The following is a 22,792-nucleotide window of genomic DNA, read 5'->3' on the forward strand; positions in this document are numbered from 1 at the left end:
AAAATATTATAGGAACAATATATATTTTTAAGTTGCAGTAGGAGTGATTAGGCGAAACAATATGAGGCTTTAGTAAATAATCAAAACAAATATCTTAAAAAAATTAGTTTGAAAATCAATAAGATATAATAAATAAAACAATATATTTTTGTAAAAAAATACATTGAACAATTTTAATTTGGTGAAAAATAATCAAGAAATGATAGTTTATTTAAAAATTTAAAGCCCTTTCTCAAAAAAGTAACAAAATTATATTAAGTAAATATACAATATAAGAAACAATAAATAATAAATCCGTTTCTCAAAATAAATAAATAATAATAAGTAAATAGACAATATAAAAAAAACTACAATAAACATCTATCTGAAAAATGTATTAACTATATATAGAAAAAATATTAAATAAATAAATAATAATTAAATATTACATTAAAAATATATTGTAATATTACCATTTGATATAAAAAAAAATAAAATTATAATAAGTAAATATCCAACACAAGAATAGTTAGATAATTAACATTTGAAAATTAATATAGTTCCGCGCGTAGCGCGGATTAATTCCTAGTAAAACTAAATAATACGAGCACATTCAAGCATATGATTAAGGTTTTAAAAATACACCTAATAAGCATATTCCATCATCACGTACATGTTGATGTTGAGATAAACTCCATGGTTTCATTCAAACTACTTGTAACCCGAAAGATATAAAACTGTATATATGAAAAAACTATGTACGTAACTCACCAGTCTCGTAATTTATTATGCTGTTAAAGTTTTAAATTTGATTTTCATAAATCAGTTTTTAGAAACAAATAACCATATTGTGTTCTGAAAAAAAAGCAAATAATCTTATTGTTATATGGTTTAGTCTATTTCATATATGTACATCTATTAGAATGTGGGATACTGGATAAATAAACAATTCAAATGACTCATTTGAATGATTAATAACATATTAACATCATATGTTCCCACCAATCATCTATTAGTGAATACTTTGCTTAAACATATGTTTAGCACTGCCAAAATGTCACATATTTTAGTGACATATTTGAGTGTTTAATACGACATTTTATTTGCAAATCAAGAAAATGAACTGTTCATCTTATTTAACTAAAAGAAATCTCAAAAAGTAAATATATGCAGTCTAGTAGTTTGAGTGCTCTCTTCGAAAGATGGTACGTTTTACATTCTAATTCAATTTTAATTTGAAGAGATGTTTATTTGAAGAGAAAATGTCTTCACAGTCGTTGCTTCCATCATTACTTATGTCTCCAAGCAAATAGTAGTCACTTTCTTCCCGGGCTCTGCTGAGTTAAGGGTTTCGACTGGTGACACATTGAATTAGAGTTAAGTTACAATAAAAGTTATAATTCGACGTCGTGGTAAAAATAGTAGATTTATGTAGTAAGTTTACTGTAAAAATATGAGTTACTATATTTTCAAAATTAACCGGTAACGTTTTTGATGTATAAATTGCAGTTATCAATAATATGAATATGAATAATAACAATAATATTTATTATAAATTAAATAAAATAGATTAAAAAAATAAAATTATTAAACTAAACTAAATAAAATATACTAACTAAAATAAATTAAATTAAAGAAAAATACTTATGTATATATTCTAACAAAAAAATACATATATATTTGCATATAATTTTATGTTGTAAATTTTAGTTACGAAATATAATTCAAAACTAAAATTATAGAAATAGTTTCGTTTAAATAATTCAAATTAAAATATTAGCTTACAAACATTTTTGACTAACTTATAAATACATATACGTTTGTGAACATGCTTTATCAACTAACACAAACTAAACGTGCACATGGATGTATAGAAAATTAAAATTGTTGGAAAATGGAAAGTAACCGTAGGTAATTAACAAAAAATCAAGAAATTGCTAACTCAATTTCTAATACATACAATTTTGCTTGATGTTGAGTTAATACTTGATTTATCAATTTTACTAAAGGGATAACTCAAAATGATAAATCATGTATAACACATTATAACTCAACCATTAAATCAAAAAAATAAATTTAGTTCATGATTGGTAACATTTTTAAGTTAGATTTCTAACTCAAAACTAATCAAGAGTAACTCATGTCACCAGTCAAAGCTAAGAACATATATGCAAAGCAACAATCCAGTAACAGAACAAATAGCACCAATTTCTCGCTTTCTTGGGTATATATTTCCAAAACACAAACAAAAACATGATTCTAAATTCCCAATGGTACTTAATTCGGATAATGTTGAAGCCAGAGCATCTATCAAGAACCTGGACAATCAATCATCAACAATAACTACTATAAGGCAGCAAGACATGAAGGACAAGAAATTACTACAAGGCCAAAGGCTCCGACAAAAATCCTATGAACAAAGAAAATAATTTTCTTACACTATGAATGAACAATGGTACATAAAGCCGAGCACCCACATGAGATGAAGCAGTCTGCCTGAGATGAAGCAACCGCCAATGGATCTCCTGGTTATGGTTTGCTTCTTCTCAGTCGGAGGCTTCATCTCAGCTGGAGAACCGACAAGTGAGAAGAAGTTAGATCGGGCTCTTCTTCTTTTTTTTTGAGCTACGGTTTTGAGGATCCTAAATTATATTATATATAATATAAGCAATGTGCTAGGCGTTAGGTTTATTTGTATGCTAGTTTTACCCAATAGCACGCGTCAGTTTCTTCCTTCCAAATTTATGATTTCTTATCCTAGCTACGTTAAATTACAACCACACATGCACTTGTTTTTCTAACAATTCAATGCAGATTTATAACGTAACTGTCTAACCCCTATCAAATGAAATAAAATAATTTTTTCTACGGTTTTTTTATTATGACTAACTTAAAAGTTCAGACTGCAAAACCCCCCTCACAGTTCTTCTAGATTTTTTTTTATTATGTCCAAGCCTCTTTAATTCTCCTTTCCTAAACTATCAACGACAACAACTTTACGCATATTTCAGCAAATCATTGATAATTAGTCCATTTTGAAAATATTATTTTATTGACATATCTTGTATTAGGCGTATTACTTTCACTAACCTTGACCCTACCCTTCATCCTCCAACTTTGCAGTACTCTCTGCCTTAAATATATTGCAATCCTTAAATAGACAACACTTATAAAAATTACTAGCTTTAAAGCTCGTGAGAACATGGGTTTTATTGGAAGAAAAGCTCGTGATATCATGGGTTTAAGTAATACGCTAAACTTTTTTTTATTTAAAGGTTTTTACATTTTTTCCATTAATTTGCAAAAAGTATAGAGTCATTTAGGTGAATATACAAAACAAACCTGGTAATTGCAAATGTATGCATAATTTAAAAGTATTTGCACATATGGTTATTTGTTAAGCATGATCAGACAATATTACCCTAAACATCAAATGATAAAGCTACGCTATAAACATGTGTAACAACACCTATTATATAAATGATGAACAAAAAGTCTTGAAAAAAACAAAAGTGAAAAAGAACAAAAGTGATTAAACACATCGGATCATCAAACACAATGAACCACAACATGAAAACCCAGCTTTTACAGAACTGAAGTATATATGAAGAGACAAGTTAGTTTTTAAAAGCATGGTTTCTTGCATTTCTAACTACTATTCTTTGTCTTATGTTCATACGTAAAAGTGTAACTATGAGGGTACGTGTATGTAAGCTAGGTTGTATCTTCTATTAGAACTAGAAGTAAAATAGAAGTAGAGACATTTTGGAGGTTATGAAATGTCAAACAGTGTTTTTCCATATAACTAATTTAGTTTAGTTTTATAGGTATATAATGCAAATACCCAAAAACATATCTGTCAGATTTTAATTGAGCAAATAACTTGTGCTTTAATATATAAATGATATAGTATAAAAAATGGGCCGGGTTAAATAGGTGTTTAGCACTGCCGACATATCACATATTCGACCAACAATTTATAGGGACAATGAGTTGAATATACCTAATTAAGATCCAAATTTGTTAAATGCCCATGAATTTTCAAATGGTAAAAGTGAATAACCTTTTAACCATTAATCGACGAAACTAACTTTACTTTTAGAGAAAGGGAGACAGTGGTCGTATGTGTCAGTCTGCGGATTCAGAGCAGTAGGATCAGACGAAGGTCCGTTGGGTAAAGGACAGGGTTCGTACGTGTAATGATGTTGAAACCTAACTTCTATGTTATTGTGTTACATTATATGTTTGCTTGGTAATGTATATCGTTAGCAATTAACTAATATTTACAGGGCCAATCGATGCTAACTAAATGTAAATGGGCTTCCAACCAAATTTTGAACTGTAAAGTCTCTTGGATAGCGGTTAAGTGTATTAATCAATTTAGATCTGATTTCATAGATGAGTGTTAATGATTTAATATTACTAAGATAGGTTAAAATTTTGAATTGTGTTTTGGTAAGACATATTGTTACCGCCTAACGATTTGAGTTAACGGTTAAGCGAACAAGCATTATGATGGGTGTATTGAGCTGATTTAGCGACAGAAATATGGTGTATTGATCACCTAACTTCCATGTTAATACATCTAATAATCGGTTATTTGTATTGATCATTTTGGGAAGACATCTTATTACAGCTTAACGATTTGAGTTTGGCTAAACGATCTAGCACTATTTTGAAGCCTAACAATTTGAGTTAACGACTAAAATATAATGGCCCACTAGTAAACATGAACTATCCGTTAAAACGAAAAATTTGATAGTGTGCATAAAGAAACTAACAATCCTTAAAATCTTAAACAAAGTATGTAGTAGTAACCACTACTTCAAGAGATCTTAATGAAATTTAAGAACCAGTTGCTTTGCGGCGTCCGGGAGAATGCGAGGAGTGATAGCCTTACATCGATTGATACCGAATGTTGCATGAGCTTCAATCAATAGGAAAGTCGATGAATAATAAAAAAACTTAGTAGTTAAAATTATAAGTAGCCATATGTCAAAAACTTAGCGGATAAATAATTTATTAACCCTAGACCAGTACATCGTATACTATCACCTCTCTATTTTATCAATCTTGTTAACAGCTAGACATATACATATCCATCAACAGACAGATTACCGGCTACAAGTTGTATTTAACATAAACAAAGTATATGCATACTCTATCACCTCTATGTTTTATCAATCTTGTTAACCGCTAAAAAGGCAATTCGCCATAATTAAACAAAGTTAGCAGATCTATGTTGTTTTTATCTTGAACCAGTATATGCATGAATTATCACCTCTACATTCTACCAATCTTGTTAATCGCAACCACATGTTGTCTAAACATACCCGAGAATTGCAGATTCTCTTCAACGACCATAATCTTCTCAAAAGTCGAATTGTGTAAGAACTACATCCATCTCTGTAGGTTTAAGGGTCTCTATTTTCTTGATTTTGTGATACGAGTTCACTCGCTCACCCAAAGCTCTTCGCCAACGGCGAACATCATCTAGAGAAAAGAAGAATTTCCTCCGTTGAACGCGATTATGGCAGAAGGAAACAACGGAAATCAAAGATTTAGAAAATTTATCGAAAATGGAAAACGAGAGGATTTTGGGTTTAGAAATGTTGGAATGAAACGATTGAAGAATATTGATAAAAATATCAAACTAGAGTGGGTGCGGAAATAAAAATAAATGCGTCTCTTCGATGCTCTGGACGGAAATACCGATACGCAACTAGCTCTGTTTTGTTTTCTTTGGAAAAACTGTGAGACGTTGAATTGTCCAATGTGTAGAACGCTCCCCTCTGTCACACACCAGAGTCTATGGGTCACAGGGGAAGGTAGCTCATAGGGGTAAAACGGTCATAGAAAAATGGACTATATGCTTGAGGTTATATGGCAAATATGTGATTCGTTTGAGTGCATTGATGCCAATTACTCCCAATTTATATTGTTGCAAAGGAAGAGAAGTTTACATTTTCTTGTAATAATTTATATTTTAAGCATATATGGCGGAGCCAATGAAGCATCACATAGGTCAACTGACCCATGTCAATTCTAAAATTTTGTTGAGTGTAAGCATATAACTATAACTACACGCTGATTAATTGGTTCACTTTTAATGGTTTGACCCACTTGATTGTTGTAATTTTTCAATAATTTTATGTGTATATAATTTTGACCCCGGTAGATGTTGTTTCTATCTCGGCCACACCCTCTTATAAATATGAAATATTGATATATAAATTTTTTACACATAATAAAAAAATGAAATATACATTTTTAATTTCATTAATGAAATTGCACCACTCATATTTTTACATTTTAATTCATTTTTAGTATTAAAAACAAATGCATCAATGTCATACAAATAAATACGTATATTATTTTGTCAAACTAAAAACGAAATTATAAAATACAGAATAGCTAAAGGGAAAAAGGCCGATGTTAGGTATTTACTCCCTATGTTTCATTATAAGTGTCGTTTTAGGTTTCTGTACACGGATTAAAGAAACAATTAATTTTATACATTTCTTATATAAAAATACTATTACCTATACACCTAACTATATTTTAACCAATTGAAAAATAAATTTTGTATAAAATTAATAAATTTTGCATTAAAAATTGAAAACTAGACTTATCTTTAAGGGAACGGAGGGAGGGAGGGAGTATTATTTAACAAAATGGCCCAGGTCATCTTCCCGTCCCGCCGTATATACTATTCGGTTTAAATAAATTTCAGTAAACCGAACTTCGGTTTAATTTATACCACAGCTACAACACCATCGTTCTGATTTAGGGTTTATCAAAGTTTGAAACTTTTCTCCAAAACCTATCTCTCTGTCAACGAGAGACGCCTCCACTCGATGTCAAAGCTTCTCAAATCAACGGCTAGCATGTCTCCCGGCGGTGGAGAATCATCCTCGATGGCGGCGAAGAAGAAGAACAAAAGAAGTCATAAGAGGAAGCGAGAAGAAGAGCTCGAACGCTTGGATTCACTTCCGTGGAGTTCTACTATACCTATCGGAGAAGACGACGAGGGCGAAACGTTCTCCACCCTCTTCGCGGGTTCAGACGAGCTTGACGGAGGTAAAGTGTTTTCCTTTGTACATTGATTCATGGCTCCTCCTTGTTAGGTAACTTAAAGTCTGAAACCTTATGCTTTCGTCTGCTTAGGTTTTCTTTCGCTTGAGGAAATTGATGAAGCGGATTACAATCTTGCGGACTTTCCTGTGGATGAAAGTGTGAAAGGAAAGAAAGGGTTGAAGTCGAAGAAGCAAGCTCATGAAAATAATGACAGTGACGAAGAAGAGGCTGTGGATGAGATCACTGAAGATAAAGCAGGAGAAGAAGAAGAAAGTAAAGGAGAGGGTGATTTGGAGAGTCCTAAGAAAAAAGAGAAGAAATATAAAAATAAGAAGAAGAAGGAGAGGAAGAAGAGGGTTAAGGAGGCTGTAGAGGTTCAGGAATCTCCTGATGGTTAGTGTTTCGCATGCTCTCTCTTGTTTTAAGCTTTTGGTGCAAAAGAGGTTTCTCAATACTTGGTAATTTCTATATGATTAATTAACTGCAAATGTGACAAATTTTTCTTAGGGATACTAAGATGTGAAAGGAATACCTTAGTAATGTTGATGGTCTTTTACTTGTATCATAGATTAAACTGTAGTGTGGAACTAACTCTATTTTAGACCCAGTTGGAAAGACAATTTTGCCTGCTTTTTATTTTTTAAGCTTGACAACTGATTTTGTATTTGTTGGCTCAGTTTTCAAACAGTACTCTTTTGCTGAATCTCCTGTTACTTTTTCTTAGTCTTGTCGTATTGTACTGATATGTCATCATCTGTAGCCGTTAGCTGTGATGAGGAGAACAAAGCAGAGGAGCTAGATGGCGAAGAAGAAGAGATTCCCCCGGAGTTTAGTGCATGGAGTTTGATGAGACTTCATCCATTCCTCATGAAGTCAATATACCATCTCGGATTCAAGGAGCCGACAAAAATCCAGAAGGCTTGTTTTACCGTTGCAGCATTTCAAGGAAAGGTTCGTTTAAGATGACCCGCTTTATTTTTCCATCAGTAACATACATTTTAATTTTATTGATGCATGGTTCATGTTTGGACCACAGGATGTTATTGGTGCTGCGGAGACAGGGTCTGGAAAGACGCTTGCTTTTGGGTTGCCCATACTCCAACGCCTCTTAGATGAGCGTGAAAAGGTTGGTAAATTGTATGCATTGAAAGGAGAGGAAGCGCAGAAATATTCTGCAGATGGCTACTTACGAGCTCTCATCATCACTCCAACTAGGGAGCTTGCTCTACAGGTATCTTTTTTAATATCATCACATTGCTTTTTTTTTTCTTATGTTCGGACATGCCTCTTTGTTCACTTGTGCGGACGCTCATTAGTACTGAAATACAAATCCAACATATCTCCTTTTTCCAGGTGACGGAACATCTTAAGAATGCTGCTAAAAATCTCGGCGTCAGAGTCGTTCCTATTGTTGGTGGGATGTCATCAGCGAAGCAGGAAAGGCTTCTGAAAGGAAAACCAGAAATAGTTGTTGGAACTCCAGGAAGGTTATGGGAACTCATGTCGGTCGGAGAAAAGCATCTTGTTGAGGTATGTAATGTGTAGCTCTTAATCAAATTTAAAAGAAGCATGTGCTTGTTTTTGCGGTATCCTACTCCTAAATTAACCAGTTCTGGTCTAGTTATTGAGTGTGTAGATTTGTTATCGATATTCAGCTACTCTAAGACACTATCTAATTGGATATGTTCTTTTCATGATCCTCTTTGGCAGCTGCAATGCTTATCTTTCTTTGTGCTGGATGAGGCTGATAGAATGGTGGAAGGTGGGCATTTCCGGGAGCTGCAGTCGATAATTGACATGCTTCCAGTGACGGATAAACCAAGCGAAGGGAAAACGCAGAGTTCCGATACAGTTTCAGACGCCCCAAAGAAGAAAAGACAAACATTTGTTTTCTCAGCTACCATAGCACTGTCCTCTGACTTCCGCAAAAAGCTAAAGCGCGGCTCCTCGAAGTCAAAGCAATCGTCCTCTGGTGAAGTGAATTCTATTGAGGTTTTATCTGAAAGAGCTGGAATGAGAGATAGTGTTGCCATCGTTGATCTGACAACTGCTGCTATTTTGGCACCAAAGATTGAAGAATCTTTTATTAGGTAAGTGAGGACTCCATGCTTCTACTCCTTAGTTGCTTGGTCTATCTCTGTGTTCTTAGTGTTTGGTATCTTATAACAAATTACAGGTGCGAAGAGGAGGATAAAGATGCTTACTTGTATTATCTTCTGAGCGTCCATGGACAAGGGCGGACAATTGTTTTCTGTACATCAGTGGCAGCTTTGCGGCATATCTGTGCGCTTTTAAAGATTCTTGGAGTCGATGTTTGCAAACTCAACGCTGATATGAAGCAGCAAGCTCGGTTGAAGGTTCAACTTTCTATCATTCCCGAAAACACACTCAGATATAAATTTTGTTGCTTGATATTGTTACTCAGCATTTTTTCCTTTCCACCTTCTGTATTTATCCCAGGCAATGGACCGTTTCCGTTCAAGTGAAAATGGAGTACTCGTAGCAACAGATGTTGTAGCTAGGGGAATTGATATCAAGAATGTCAGAACTATTATTCACTATCAGCTTCCACATTCAGCAGAAGTAAGCTGAGAGACCGACTCTTAACCTTTCTAGTTTTTTCTTTGATAGCATTTCTACAAGCTCTTATTCTTTCTTTCTCCATATAGGTATATGTGCATAGAAGTGGGAGGACGGCTAGAGCATTCGCAGATGGATGCAGCATAGCTTTAATTGCTCCGAATGATACATCAAAGTTCTACACGCTATGCAAGTCATTCTCTAAGGTACCAAAACTTTAGATATCTTCAAAAGTTAGTTTTTTTCACTTCAGTTTTGCCAACTTTCATGCCTGAGGTGTGTGCTTACAGGAAAGCGTAAAGATATTCCCTTTGGATAGCTCCCTAATGCCAGATGTGAGGAAGCGGTTGTCTCTAGCACGTCAAATAGACCAGATTGAGCGAAAAGGGTCGCGGGTAATTATTTTGATCAATATTCTGAATGTGAAAATCCAAGTTTCTATTACCATGTTTGATTCTAGATGCATCTAGAAATATTAGATCCTGGCCTATGTGAATATTTTAGTTGGTTGTGTTAGTATTAGCTTCACACACTCGCACTGCCTTAGTCTGATTGCTTCTCTGTAGCTCTTCCCATCTCTTAGTCTAACTTTAATGTTGTCATAAATTTGTCATTGGTATTTGATATGCAGGAGAGAGTAGACAGGACGTGGCTTGAGAAACATGCTGAGTTGATGGAACTAGAGTTGGACGAAGATGAAAGCGAAGAAGAAAAAGTAGACAATGTTAGGCAGAGGAAAGTGACCTCAGCACAACTTAAAAAGCTGAAGGAGGTTGGTCACACACTACTACTCAGAATATAAGTTCTCCTGAAGGGAGTTTGGGTCACTATTATTCACTTCTAGTTTTGTTCAATCTTCAGGAACTTAGCTCCTTATTATCACGTCCGATGCAGCCTAAGAAATTTTCAGACCGTTACTTCGCTGGGGTAAGTTTTGTGTCTTGGACTCTTGGTTTCAGCTGAAGAAATAAAACAGAGGTGCTGCAGCACATGAGACTTATGGCGTTTTTTGTTTGTTTTTCCCCAGTGTGGTATGTCGCCACTATTACAGAATCAGCTAGCAGAGTTAACAAATCAGAAGCAGCAGCAACAAGTGGCAACTGGTGGAGATAAAAAGAGAAGGAAGCTTGTTGTGGTTTCTCAGAATTGCATCGAACCTCTTCAAGCACTTCGTGATGGTAGTAAAGAGGTACTTTTCAGCTTGACCTTGATGACTCAGTGGTTGCAGATCCTTGATTACTGTATACATTTGTGCCTTTTTGGATAAATGTTTCTACCAGTGTTGCATGATCATATCTCACTATTGATGTTGGTTTTGCAATGATCAGGTGATGAGCATGAAAGGTCAGAGTGCAGATAAGAGGCGCGATATAGCGACCTTGAGGAAGAAAAGAAAGGAAGAGAAGATAGGTGTGTGATATAACTTGCTTTTTTTTTATATATGTTGTGTTTGTGCCCATTAATAGACCAAGTTGAAACTTAAAACATATGTTAACTGTTTTGTTGTCTGCAAATTTTCAGGTCGGCGTGATCAGCGAAGGGATCAGAAGAAGAAGAGGAAACTAATGGCTTCTTCTTAACTGGTCTTTTACCAAACTTTTGTTTTATCCAATCAGATGTTTTCTTTTTAATATAACTTATATTAAACCTTATGTACGTTACTTTTTTTTTTCTCTGAAGAACGGTTCACAAGCTATCTCGTGTGAATGATTTTGGACTATAATCGAGGAGTGTATGGACTTTTTAAGGATAAATTTGGTAAGAATGATTAAGGTTACTACTTCCGAAATTAACCGATTCCCGACAGAATCGAACCGATAACACAAGCGGTTATTTTTGGAATTAGTTTCCAAAATTCTGGTTAACCGAAACATTGTTCGGTTCGGTTTTGGAAACCGAAATCGCAGGACTAGTCACTATAATCGACTTGCGTAGGGACTATTTAAGGATAATGCTGCATTTTGTCACCATGCAGACTAATTCAATGTATTAATTTAGTGAACTTTATGAAAATGAAAGAAAGATGGTGGGTGCATGCAGAATTGAGATGACCAATGGATGTAGACTTAATTTCATTTTCCTATTAATTACATATAATTAGTTTTACTTATTTCATTTTATTCACTTTAAAACATAATGTACTGCATTTTGTCACCATTCAGCTAATTAGTTGCATAACAGAGAGAAATAGGAAGATAAAAGAGGAGAGGTAGTATGATTATAAACTATTGTTTTTTTTTATTTATAATTATCTCATTCAATTTCCCAATCTTTTTTCTACTGAACAAGTTTGGATTAAAAAAAAGGGGCTGTTTGCCAAATAACGAAAAAAAGTACTTTGCGCGGTTCGTGGGCTCGGGATCATAGGCCTGTTGTATTAAAATAAAAGAGAAAATGGGTTTAAACCCGTGAACCGGCTCTTCCGCGTGAGCCCGTATGATACGGGTTCATGACACGCGTCGACGAGGGAGAGGCTACGCGAGCTCGCGTGTTGAGTGAGAAAAAAAGGGTTTCGCGTTGGATATCTCATTTTCCCTTCTCTCTTCGTTACCTAGGGTTTCTCCGTCTCTGAGGCGATTCTCTGTGCGACTCGATACCCGTCGATTTTGTCGATCAAATCACCGTCGGAATCACTCGTAGAAAGATCTGAGGTTAGTCTCCACCACTCCGACGGTTTGATTCATTCGATCTGGGGTCGAGAGGTCGAGAGCTTTCTAGGTTAAGGGAAATCGATTTGGGGGTTTCGTCTTAGGGTTACAAATCGAAAAGGGGGTTTTGATTTCTTGGTTAAAATCGACATGGTTGTTCGTTTTAGGGTTCATTTATCTAGGATTTTAATTCGATTTGGGGGTTTCGTATTAGGGTTCCAAATCCAGAAGGGGGATTCGATTTCTTGGTTAAAATCGACAAGCTTGTTCGTTCTAGGGTTCAATTAACTACGATTTCAGTTCGATTTTGGGATTTCTAGTTAGGGTTAGAAATCGATATTCTGCTTTTGATATTCCGAGTCTTGTGTTATAATAATTTTTTTTTTTGATTGTAGATGGATCCCGTAACAGAGATAAGAGAGACTAAGAGAAAAAAGGAGTACATCAATATGCTCGCAAACGTGGTTGATTCAGAAACAGGGATTCCGACGAGGTGTCCCTGTGGTGGGAGAATAATTCACGAGGTTCGTGGGAAGGACGACTACGACACTCTTCCTGGGAAGAGGTTCTTCACCTGCAAGAACTACGAGGTAATACACCGCTTGTTCTCCTTATATTTTTTGTCATTTTGTTTCTTTGTTGATACAAGTATTAACCGAGAATGTGATTGTTTTTTTGGTTGTTACCAAGGCTGATGGGTTGCATTATCGTCAGCCTTGGGTCATTGGCGTGGAGGAGCATATCGAACGCCTCACTAGGCGTGTGGAGGAGGTGGAGGTGCTGATCAAGTTTGTGCCGGAGGTGAATTATAAGATTCAGAGACTCGAGGTAACATGAGTTCTGGAATTTTGCTTTTTATTTAGTTATAATTTTCTAAAATTTTTTAACACTTACTAACACTATCTGATTGTCATTTCCTTGTACAGGGAGAGGTTCAAGCCCTCACTCGGGAGGTAGATAGCCTCACTGGGCAGTTTTATAACCTGTCTGTGCAGGTGGCGGACTTGGAGAAGCTCTGCTTCGACTGAGAGAAAAGGTAACGCTGAACCTCCTTAACCAGACTTGAAGTAGAACTGAAGTAGGTTGAGTAATGAATGTTTTAGGTTGCTGTAGTAGGTTAGAGTAGCAGTTGCGTAATGAATGTTTTAATATGGTTGTGTTGAGTAATTAATAAATTTTAATAACTGATTTGATGTTTATTGAATGGTCTCTGTGAAGTAGTAGTTGTGTAGTTAAGTGTAATCAATTTTAGGTGTTTAATTCTTTGTACTTTAAACCAAAAAACTAGTTTAAAAACATAGGAAATCGACATCTGAAAAACACAAACCAAAAACTTAAAACTGAAAACTTAAAACCAAAATGGATCCTTTTCCCTTAAACTCTCCCGGGTTTGTGAACCTTCTTACTTCTCAGAGCTGTCCTCCAATAGATTTAGGACGTTCTGAGGTTCCAAAAGCTCCGGAAAGGCGGAAGTGGAGCACGAAAGAAGACTTGGTGCTGATCAGTGCTTGGTTGAACACCAGCAAGGATCCAATCATTAGCAATGAGCAGAAGGTGGCCCATTTTTGGAAGCGCATAGAGGAGTATGTGAACGCAAGCCCTCTGCTCGTTGGCTCTCTCCCTAGGGAGTGGAGTCAATGTAAGCAGAGGTGGGGAAGGGTAAACGAACAAGTCTGCAAGTTTGTGGGTTGTCATGAAGCTGCTTTGAAACAGCATGCGAGTGGTGAAAATGAGAATGATATCATGAAGGTGGCCCATGACATCTTTTCTAATGACTACAATGCAAAGTTCTCCCTTGAACATTGTTGGAGGGAGCTCCGTTTTGATCAAAAATGGAGATCACACTCTTCCTCGCGTGATGGTGCAAAGGAGAAAAGGAAGGAGCCAGGAGAGGAGGTAGCTGGCGAGGAAGAAGTCAGGCCTCCGAGTGTGAAGGCTAGCAAAGCAGCCAAACGGAAGAAGCACGTCAATGAAGCCGCCTTTGATCAGATTGAGAGCATTTTAGCGGAGAAAAAGAACATCTCCCGCCAGAAACTCCTTGATAGGTTACTAGCAAAGAATTCAGATACACTTTCTGATCAAGAAATGGCTCTAAAAAACAAACTCATATCTGAAATGCTTTAACTTGGTGAGTGGAATTAATTTTATGAGTTTAATCTTCTTAAAACTTTTTTTAATTAGTTAATGAGTTTGTCTTTCTAGAATTAGTTAATGACTTTGCCTTGCTTTCTTTTGTCTTGCTTTGTATATGTTTTAATAAAGTAAACTGATAAAGTGTGTATATGCTTTTCATTGCAGGTCACGGGTTCCTGGAGGAGGATGTGTGTGGACGTGGATGGTTGTAGGTCTCGCTTGCTTTATGTATGATGGTAATGTTGTTGCTTGTACTAGTAGGTTATGTCACGGGAGAGTGTAGTATTTTGTTAGTTTCTACACTCAGTTTAGGACCTTCGGATATTATGGGTGTATGTACCCTTCAGATATGTATGATAGTCACGGGTGTATGTACCCAAGACTTGCCTTTTCTACTCACGGGTGGTATTTACCCGAGCTACTTGCTTCATGTCTCTCAATATATAAAAACTATGTCTTTAAGTTGTTTCAAGCATATATTTACATAGGATTTTCAAAAAAAAAATTCTTCGATTTATGTCATATTTGAACTGGCTCAACTCAAAACGAGAAAAAAATATGTTAATTTATAGTGTTTATTAATTTATTGAGTATTAATTTATAGAGTTTCTAATGTATATGCAACATATGAATTGAATGCACATCTAACTATAGAAACGAACAAAAATTATGTATAATTTTATACACATGATAATTCAATATTCCAGCCAATAAACTTGCAATTATCTATCTATCTATCTATATATATAAAGAAGAGTTTTTTTTCACTCCTAGGCCATCCACATCAGATTCCATGTCACTAAGTCGGAGTCTATGGTGGCGACACATGTCACAGTCAATCAAAATTTAATGTTTCATTTATTCTTGAGTTTAGTGGAATTTTGTGTGTCTAATACGGCTCAAATACATCTTCTCTAAAAAACTGTATAAGAAACCTAGGGAAAGTGGACGCCGTGCAATAATTTATGTTCAGTCAACTGTCAATAGAAATCCAACGGTTTCACCGGTGACGAACGATTCCGATCAATGTCAGTTGGAAGCCATCGTTTTTGGCAAATAGACTTCTTTAATCCAGTGCGCTGTTACGGAAATTAACTTGGTTCATGCATCTTCATTAACATTCGCATTAATACCTATTCTCCACTTCTCACACGATTTCATATTCAATAAATCCCTTCATTCATTCCTTTGTTTTAATCCTCCATTATAAATATGAAAGTTTTCTTCCGATGAAAAGAAATCTATTAAGCCCATGGTTGTGTTAACGAATTAGGACAGAAAAAAGATAAAAAACAGAAGAAATGAGAAGAGAAACAAAATAAGCATAGAAGAAGAGAAAGGAGGAAGACGATAGAAGAGGGGAGATAACTCTTTTTTGTCAACATTTTCCATTTATGAAAAAGCCCGAAGGCTATTACATGGTCAAGCAATATTAAAGTCCATCGAACCCGAATACAATTTAAAATTTAGCCCAATAACCAACCCATTTTACAGATCGATTAGTCATTCTACGTATCCTCCACCGCTATCAGGCATGATGACACGCGTCCACTTCATTGCACACGAGTTTGGAAGTTGCGACACCACATATTAATTTTAATAATGCTTATGCATCTTTGTTTAATTTCACGTATTAGGTTATTTCTGTTTTGGATATTCCCAATTCTATGGGCACTTTAAATTTATTTCAGACTATCTTTATTCAAGTTTATATTATAAAGTTTATTCGCATTCCGGTATAAGTTATTTTGTTTTATACAGGTGTTTAAATCGCATTAGTTAAATTTAGACGAAAATGAATTTATGTTATAATATGATCGACCAAATTTAGAGACTACTATTTTCTATTTAAACAGCCAAATCATTTTTTGTTTGGGACATTAACGGTGAGATTATATGGCCCATGTTTTAGCTGACTTGACATGCACGTGAAGCACTATGCTGGGCATTCTCATTTCCACTAAAGGCGTTTAAAATGTAAAAAAATATTCTATATCACATGATCTCTAAAAAAACACAGATACTATAGAATATTATTACAATATTCATTATGTATAATGGAACGTTTACTGCAGTTATTTATTATTCGTTATCATAGTAACACATTCACTAAACAAGAAGACAATAAATTTTTTTATAAAAAGTATCATTTAGGAAAAAATATACACATTGAACGATTTAGTGAAAAGTCTGGATATTATAGCTGCTTCAGTGCATAAATTAATTAGTAGATAATAATAATTTTTTGCCAAAACAAAATTATGGCAAGATATTTGAATAGTTAATTTCAGATAGGGATCGAACGCACCCAAAAATTATTGATACTTATGTAACGTATAAACCAGTTAACCAAAACTCGAATGATATAAACCATAGGGCCACAAAATATACCCTAAAAGAAAAAAATAGGGTACTCTCCTTAAAAAAAAGCAGGTACTAAAAAAATGTGCATATTTGTTTGCTTGGATAAAAATTTGGCATCCTTTATAATAAAGATTTTAGGCATTTGACATACGAAAACTCTGTTTGCCTGCTATTTGACATACGAAAACTCTTTTTGTCTGCTATCTCTGATTCTTTTTTAAGAAAATATTGACTGCATCACTTTCATTGCAGGAACAACAGCCAATGTGTTATCCAATACTTTTAAGCTTCGATGAAAACATCATTTTCAAAGCTACAAGTGCTAATATTTTGAGATTCTTAACTCTGTTTTATTTTAAATTTCATCAACAGACGACTCTGTCTTATTTTAGTTTTACATTTCCTGTTCTCATGAAAACCATCATATTAAAACTTACACATAAGTCAAATTAGTGATTTCAAATACAGTCCCTAATATGTATCTACTGTGTTCCAACGGTTTAATATATATATGAAATATATCGTACTACCTTATTCACATAACAAATAAAATAAATACATTTCGAATTAATCAACACAACTGGTGCGTGATATAACCGCATAAAATAAAATCCATACACCATAAATAATTCTATCATAATTACTAACGCAAAAACATAATAGTAATAGTTTATAAAAAATAACTAAATTGTACATCTGTAATATTGTTAAGTAAAAATAATTGTTCGCATATTATGTTGGAAAACACTATATATTAATAAAAATTGAAATAGTATATTCTTTTTAGTAATCCATAATTGTTATTAAAAATAAAATTCAAGTATTAAAATAAAAATTTAAATAATTTGTTAGTTTTATATGGTATATGTTTTACTGTAATATATATATATATATATATATATGTGTGTGTGTATATATAGTCTTCAAAATCCAATGCAAATATATCTTCCGTATGTTTTGTAATCATTTGTATTTTGTTGTAAATATTTAAACTTCAATTACAAAATTTCAATTGGAATTTAGCAGCTTATAATTTATAAACATTTTTAAAGTTAAAAACATAACAAAAACGGAAAAAACTAAAACAAGTTAAAAACTCCTAAGATTTTTAGCCTACAATTTACTCTTACATCTCAATCACAACTTACACAATATTAATAACTTCTCACTTATATATATATATATATATATATATAATCAATTCTAATAAATATAAAATGAACCACATAAATACTTAGCAAGAAATGATGTAATGCCACCCTAAGAAAAAAAACATAACTAATTATCAACATAGCAAGGTTTATGTAGTCTTCAAAAAATAAAAAACATGTACAAAATGTAACTCATATTTTTATTCTTAATTAATAAATTTTACATTTAATATTTAGTCTAATCATTTAAATTATTTTCAAAAATTCATCCCGCTCGGCCCCAGTATTGCCATATAATGCAATACAAGATACATAATCGATGATCATACGCTAACCCTCTACATGCAAGCTTTTGATTCTTGTTATCTTAATTTGAACTTTCTCAAGGAATGGGGATGAAACTTGGAACATATATACAGTGACTATAACCATCACCCACATCATCTATTTTAACCTTTCTTGACAAACCTCCCTTGGCGATATAAATGCAACCATGTCTAGTTTCGTCCGTATAACACAGGACAAAGCTCTTTTCATACCTATCATCAATGAAGTAACTTGGACAACGTCCTAAACTCTGGTTAGATAAGGTTAACCTAGGGATGTCAGGTATTGAGACACTCATGAACTTAATCCATACCACATCCTCCTTATCCCCATTTTTTATTTTCTTTTCCGTCACCCAAATCTCTATCTCACTTGTTCTATTGCATTGTTCTAACATTGAAAACCGGTTTCCTCTAAAAACCGAGAGGTAATGAGTATCTCCCTCATGGTTCTTCTTACACGGTAGAATACAAAAGTCCTTTAGTATCTCCTTTGAAAAATCAAATTTTCGGATGAGATACTCGCTAGTCTCGATGTTATAAGCAGTCCAATACGAATTTCCACCAAGTGATATATGATTATCTAACGGTTCTTTTATTGGCCATTCTTCGTAAGGGGCATTGATATACTTCCACGTATTAGATGCACACTCATATATTTCAAGTTTATAATCGTGTTCGTAATAATAATGATACCCAAATAACTTGTAACTTATTTCGGATCTATTACTATCGTATCCTATCCCACATAACTTAAATCGAATATTTTTGGTCATAATTTGTCGACCGCGTCTCAACAGCGGGTTCCAAACGGCGGTCCCGTTACAATGAAGATCACAAATCAACAACCCATCGCAATAATTGGTGCTGAAAGGAGTCATAGCTAACACACATGGAATATCTACAGAAATCTGATGCATCTGTATTGCTAGATCATCAAGATTGGCATCTATTAAAAATATCTTGTTTTGGTCAAATAAGACGAATTGTGGACATGCATGATCCAATTGGGTCTTGATGAATCTTTTCTCATGGAAAAGATTATTCCACTGTTTGCAAACAACTCTAAATCTAACAAGACATTCTGGCGGAATCCGAGAGATGATCTCTTCAACCAACTCCCATGGAAGATTCACCAATGCCATCAGGTTCTTGGACGAGGTTTACAATACATTGTACCGTATATATATATATATTAAAGTGGATGTGAACTCCCTAGTCCCTAGATTTATCACCAAAAAATTGATAAAAAGGTGTCAATACTTTAAAATAAAAATAGAAACATAAATACCTATATCTTAAAAAATTAATTTAAGTGATATATTTATAAACAAAATCTAATAAAATAAAATAAAAACAAATTTGGTTAGAATTAATTGTAAGTATTTTTGTCATTACAGAATCAAAAGTTAAGATTGGTTAACTTAATCAATATAATTTGGACACCTCAGGTAACAAAAAAAAATTAAGAGAAAGTACTTTTAATTACTCTAATTAATGAACAAATTACTAGACTAACTTATATAATTTAATTATTACTAGACTAGATTAAGACATAAAACAAAAAATATACCAAAAACCCAACCTTTACTTCATTATTCACAAGTTTGCCCTTTAAAAAAAATATGAAAAACATTAATAAGAGACTGGTTTTGTCGACATGATATTTTTTTTTAAAAAAACAGAAGAATTGACCACCCCCCCCCCCTCATTACTTGATTTCGATTTCTACCCTTCTTCTACCCCAGATCATATTCCTCTTGCACGTTCAACTCCATCTTCACATCTGAATCAAAAATCGAAAACATTTGCGGTGGAGAAATCGTTTTTAACCAAGAGTAATTTCCAAGGTATAGTCCCGTGTCTCTCTTTAACCCTCAATCGAGTTTCACAAACTTAATTCTCAATCGAGTTGCATTTAGGGATTGTGTTCTGTTAAAAAAAGTATCGTGCTTTGAATGAGTACGACTACAGATTTGAGATTGGTCGGTAACAAGTGTGGTGTAGTTTAATAAGTGTCTTCAATTTGAAGGTCTTACTTGTTTCGAAGTAAAAATAAAATTAGTTTACTTTGACATCAAGTTAAGTTCGGTTTACTCAAACCCACAATTTTTTACATAAGTATGCTACTTCGTAAATAAAAAAAAGTAGGCTACAAATTTAAATCGGCTACGAAAATTTGCCATGAAAAGTCTAATATAAAAATCTACTATCTACAACAAATCGACTATCTCATTCGCCGTACATATTTCATATACTAAAGCATAAGTCAATTGACAAATTAAATTTTAACAAATAGAAAATACTTTCAATAAATAAATAATAATAATTGATTTAAAAGAAAATCTCTCCCATCCCTTATTTTTAGCAATTTTCTTCATACACGTTCAAAGTCACTTGACCATGCTTTCAAACTGTTTTCGGTTTTCCTCTTTTATATAATTTACTCTCGGATTCTTTTTTTCCCTCTTTTTCTATCTTCTCGTGAGAACAAAAGAATGAAAGATACTTTCATCTCTCTTAAATTTTTCTTGGGTTTCGTCATATATTCTTTTTTTTTCTACATCAATTTATTTTTAAAATTATTCATCTAGTAAGGATATGACTCGTTTCCCCGCCGCTTCCACCTGCAAATCCAGCTTTTGCGGTTGATAGCGATTGTTAGCGTTTTGTAACAATCACTCAAACCGTTATAAACCGCTTCAAACCGCTCTAAACCGCTTCAAACCGCTCTAAACCTCATATAATCAAAAGCTGGTTTCAGCTAATTTTTGCAGTTTCTTGCGGTTGCAAAAGGATAATTTTTTTAAGAAAAACAAAATAAATACAAAAATAAAAATAAAAATATTTTTTTTAAATTTGAATTTTAAAAATACTAAAATATATCTATTATATTTTAACTATTATTATGAAAAAATTAAATAAAAATATTATCTATAACTTTTAAAATTTTAAATCTATAACTTTCTAAATATAATTTATGATTTATGATATTTTTATATTATATAAAATATAAAGGGAAATACCTTAGGATAACACTAAAAAATTTATGTCAAAAATATAGACTCTAAGGATCAAAATGACCAAAATATTTCATTAAATAAGTAAATATATACTTATACCCATAGAGTTAACTAATCCAAACATTCGGGTTTAGAGTTAATGGGTGGAGATTTGGGATTGAGATTTAAAATTTTATAAAATCAAAAAATAAATATTAAAATTTTTAAAATAAAAATTTAAAATATTGTTTCAAAAAGTATTTTCGAATTACAAAAAGAAAATTTGAAAAAAAATTAAAATAAAAACTAATTATAAAAAAGTTTGAATTTGAAAACATATAATCTAAAACTATAAAAAAATACATTTTTTTTAATTTTTTTGAATTCTCTTATATATCTAGAATATTAAAGTCTTTTTACCTATTAAATGAAACATTTTGGTCAGTTTCCTCCTTGTGATCTATTTTTGTGATCAAAACTTGAAAATTGTCTATTTATGAATTGCCCAAATATAAATATTGTTATTTATTATTTTACCGGTGCCGCTTTTGGTAGTTAACCAGTCATAAGTATCCTGCAAACGCACCAATTTCTAACCGAAAAATCAGTCGTACAAATCTCTTAAAACTGTTACAAACCGCAACCATCCATATCCGTAAAATCCCGCAACCGCTGTGTTTGAACCAATCAGGCCCTAAAGCTATTATTGAACGTATCAGGGAGATTATAATTTGTTAATCCAAAGGTGAATTCACTTTACTTAATTATTACTATATAATTTTTTATTTATAAAATGCAAACTTAAGCTGTAAATTTCAACCTTAAAAAATTGAAAATAGGAAAATAAGTAATACTGATTAATTTTGTTTACATGTGTGCTTTAAAAAACGGTAATTCTCTCAAATAACCATTTTTAAGCTTTTGTCACAAAAATAATATTCAAAAATGAAAATGACCAAATAACCGCTTTTTATTTTGAACTTTCTCGAGGAATGGGGATGAAACTTGGAACATATATACAGTGACTATAACCATCACCCACATCATATATTTTAACCTTTCTTGACAAACCTCCCTTGGCGATATAAATGCAACCATGTCTAGTTTCGTCCGTATAACACAGGACAAAGCTCTTTTCATACCTATCATCAATGAAGTAACTTGGACAACGTCCTAAACTCTGGTTAGATAAGGTTAACCTAGGGATGTCAGGTATTGAGACACTCATGAACTTAATCCATACCACATCCTCCTTATCCCCATTTTTAATTTTCTTTTCCGTCACCCAAATCTCTATCTCACTTGTTCTATTGCATTGTTCTAACATTGAAAACCGGTTTCCTCTAAAAACCGAGAGGTAATGAGTATCTCCCTCATGGTTCTTCTTACACGGTAGAATACAAAAGTTCTTTAGTATCTCCTTTGAAAAATCAAATTTTCGGATGAGATACTCGCTAGTCTCGATGTTATAAGCAGTCCAATACGAATTTCCACCAAGTGATATATGATTATCTAACGGTTCTTTTATTGGC

General features: G+C 33.3%; 3 protein-coding genes across 3 annotated transcripts; 2 read left to right on the forward strand and 1 right to left on the reverse strand.

The window, feature by feature from the left end:
- The first annotated feature begins 6,751 nt into the window (after nt 1-6,751).
- On the forward strand, nt 6,752-11,425 carry LOC106396717 (DEAD-box ATP-dependent RNA helicase 13). The gene is made up of 15 exons (XM_013837187.3): nt 6,752-7,059; nt 7,147-7,449; nt 7,817-8,007; nt 8,093-8,287; nt 8,410-8,586; nt 8,767-9,146; nt 9,233-9,413; nt 9,517-9,639; nt 9,726-9,842; nt 9,927-10,031; nt 10,268-10,408; nt 10,498-10,563; nt 10,664-10,825; nt 10,965-11,046; nt 11,158-11,425. The coding sequence occupies exons 1-15, from the start codon at nt 6,837-6,839 to the stop codon at nt 11,214-11,216; spliced, it is 2,505 nt and encodes an 834-aa protein (XP_013692641.2). The 5' UTR covers nt 6,752-6,836; the 3' UTR covers nt 11,217-11,425.
- Nucleotides 11,426-11,664: 239 nt separating this feature from the next.
- LOC106393254 (glutathione S-transferase T3-like) lies at nt 11,665-15,302 on the forward strand. Its single transcript, XM_048746183.1, has 2 exons — nt 11,665-12,287; nt 12,680-15,302. Exon 2 carries the CDS (start codon nt 13,644-13,646, stop codon nt 14,406-14,408), a length of 765 nt encoding a protein of 254 aa, XP_048602140.1. The 5' UTR covers nt 11,665-12,287; nt 12,680-13,643; the 3' UTR covers nt 14,409-15,302.
- A 2,829-nt stretch (nt 15,303-18,131) lies between these two features.
- LOC125580912 (F-box protein At3g17710-like) lies at nt 18,132-21,442 on the reverse strand. Its single transcript, XM_048746184.1, has one exon. It carries the CDS (start codon nt 19,401-19,403, stop codon nt 18,315-18,317), a length of 1,089 nt encoding a protein of 362 aa, XP_048602141.1. The 5' UTR covers nt 19,404-21,442; the 3' UTR covers nt 18,132-18,314.
- Nucleotides 21,443-22,792: the final 1,350 nt, after the last annotated feature.

This window comes from Brassica napus, chromosome C1, assembly GCF_020379485.1.
Source record: "Brassica napus cultivar Da-Ae chromosome C1, Da-Ae, whole genome shotgun sequence".
Classification (NCBI taxonomy): Eukaryota; Viridiplantae; Streptophyta; class Magnoliopsida; order Brassicales; family Brassicaceae; genus Brassica; species Brassica napus.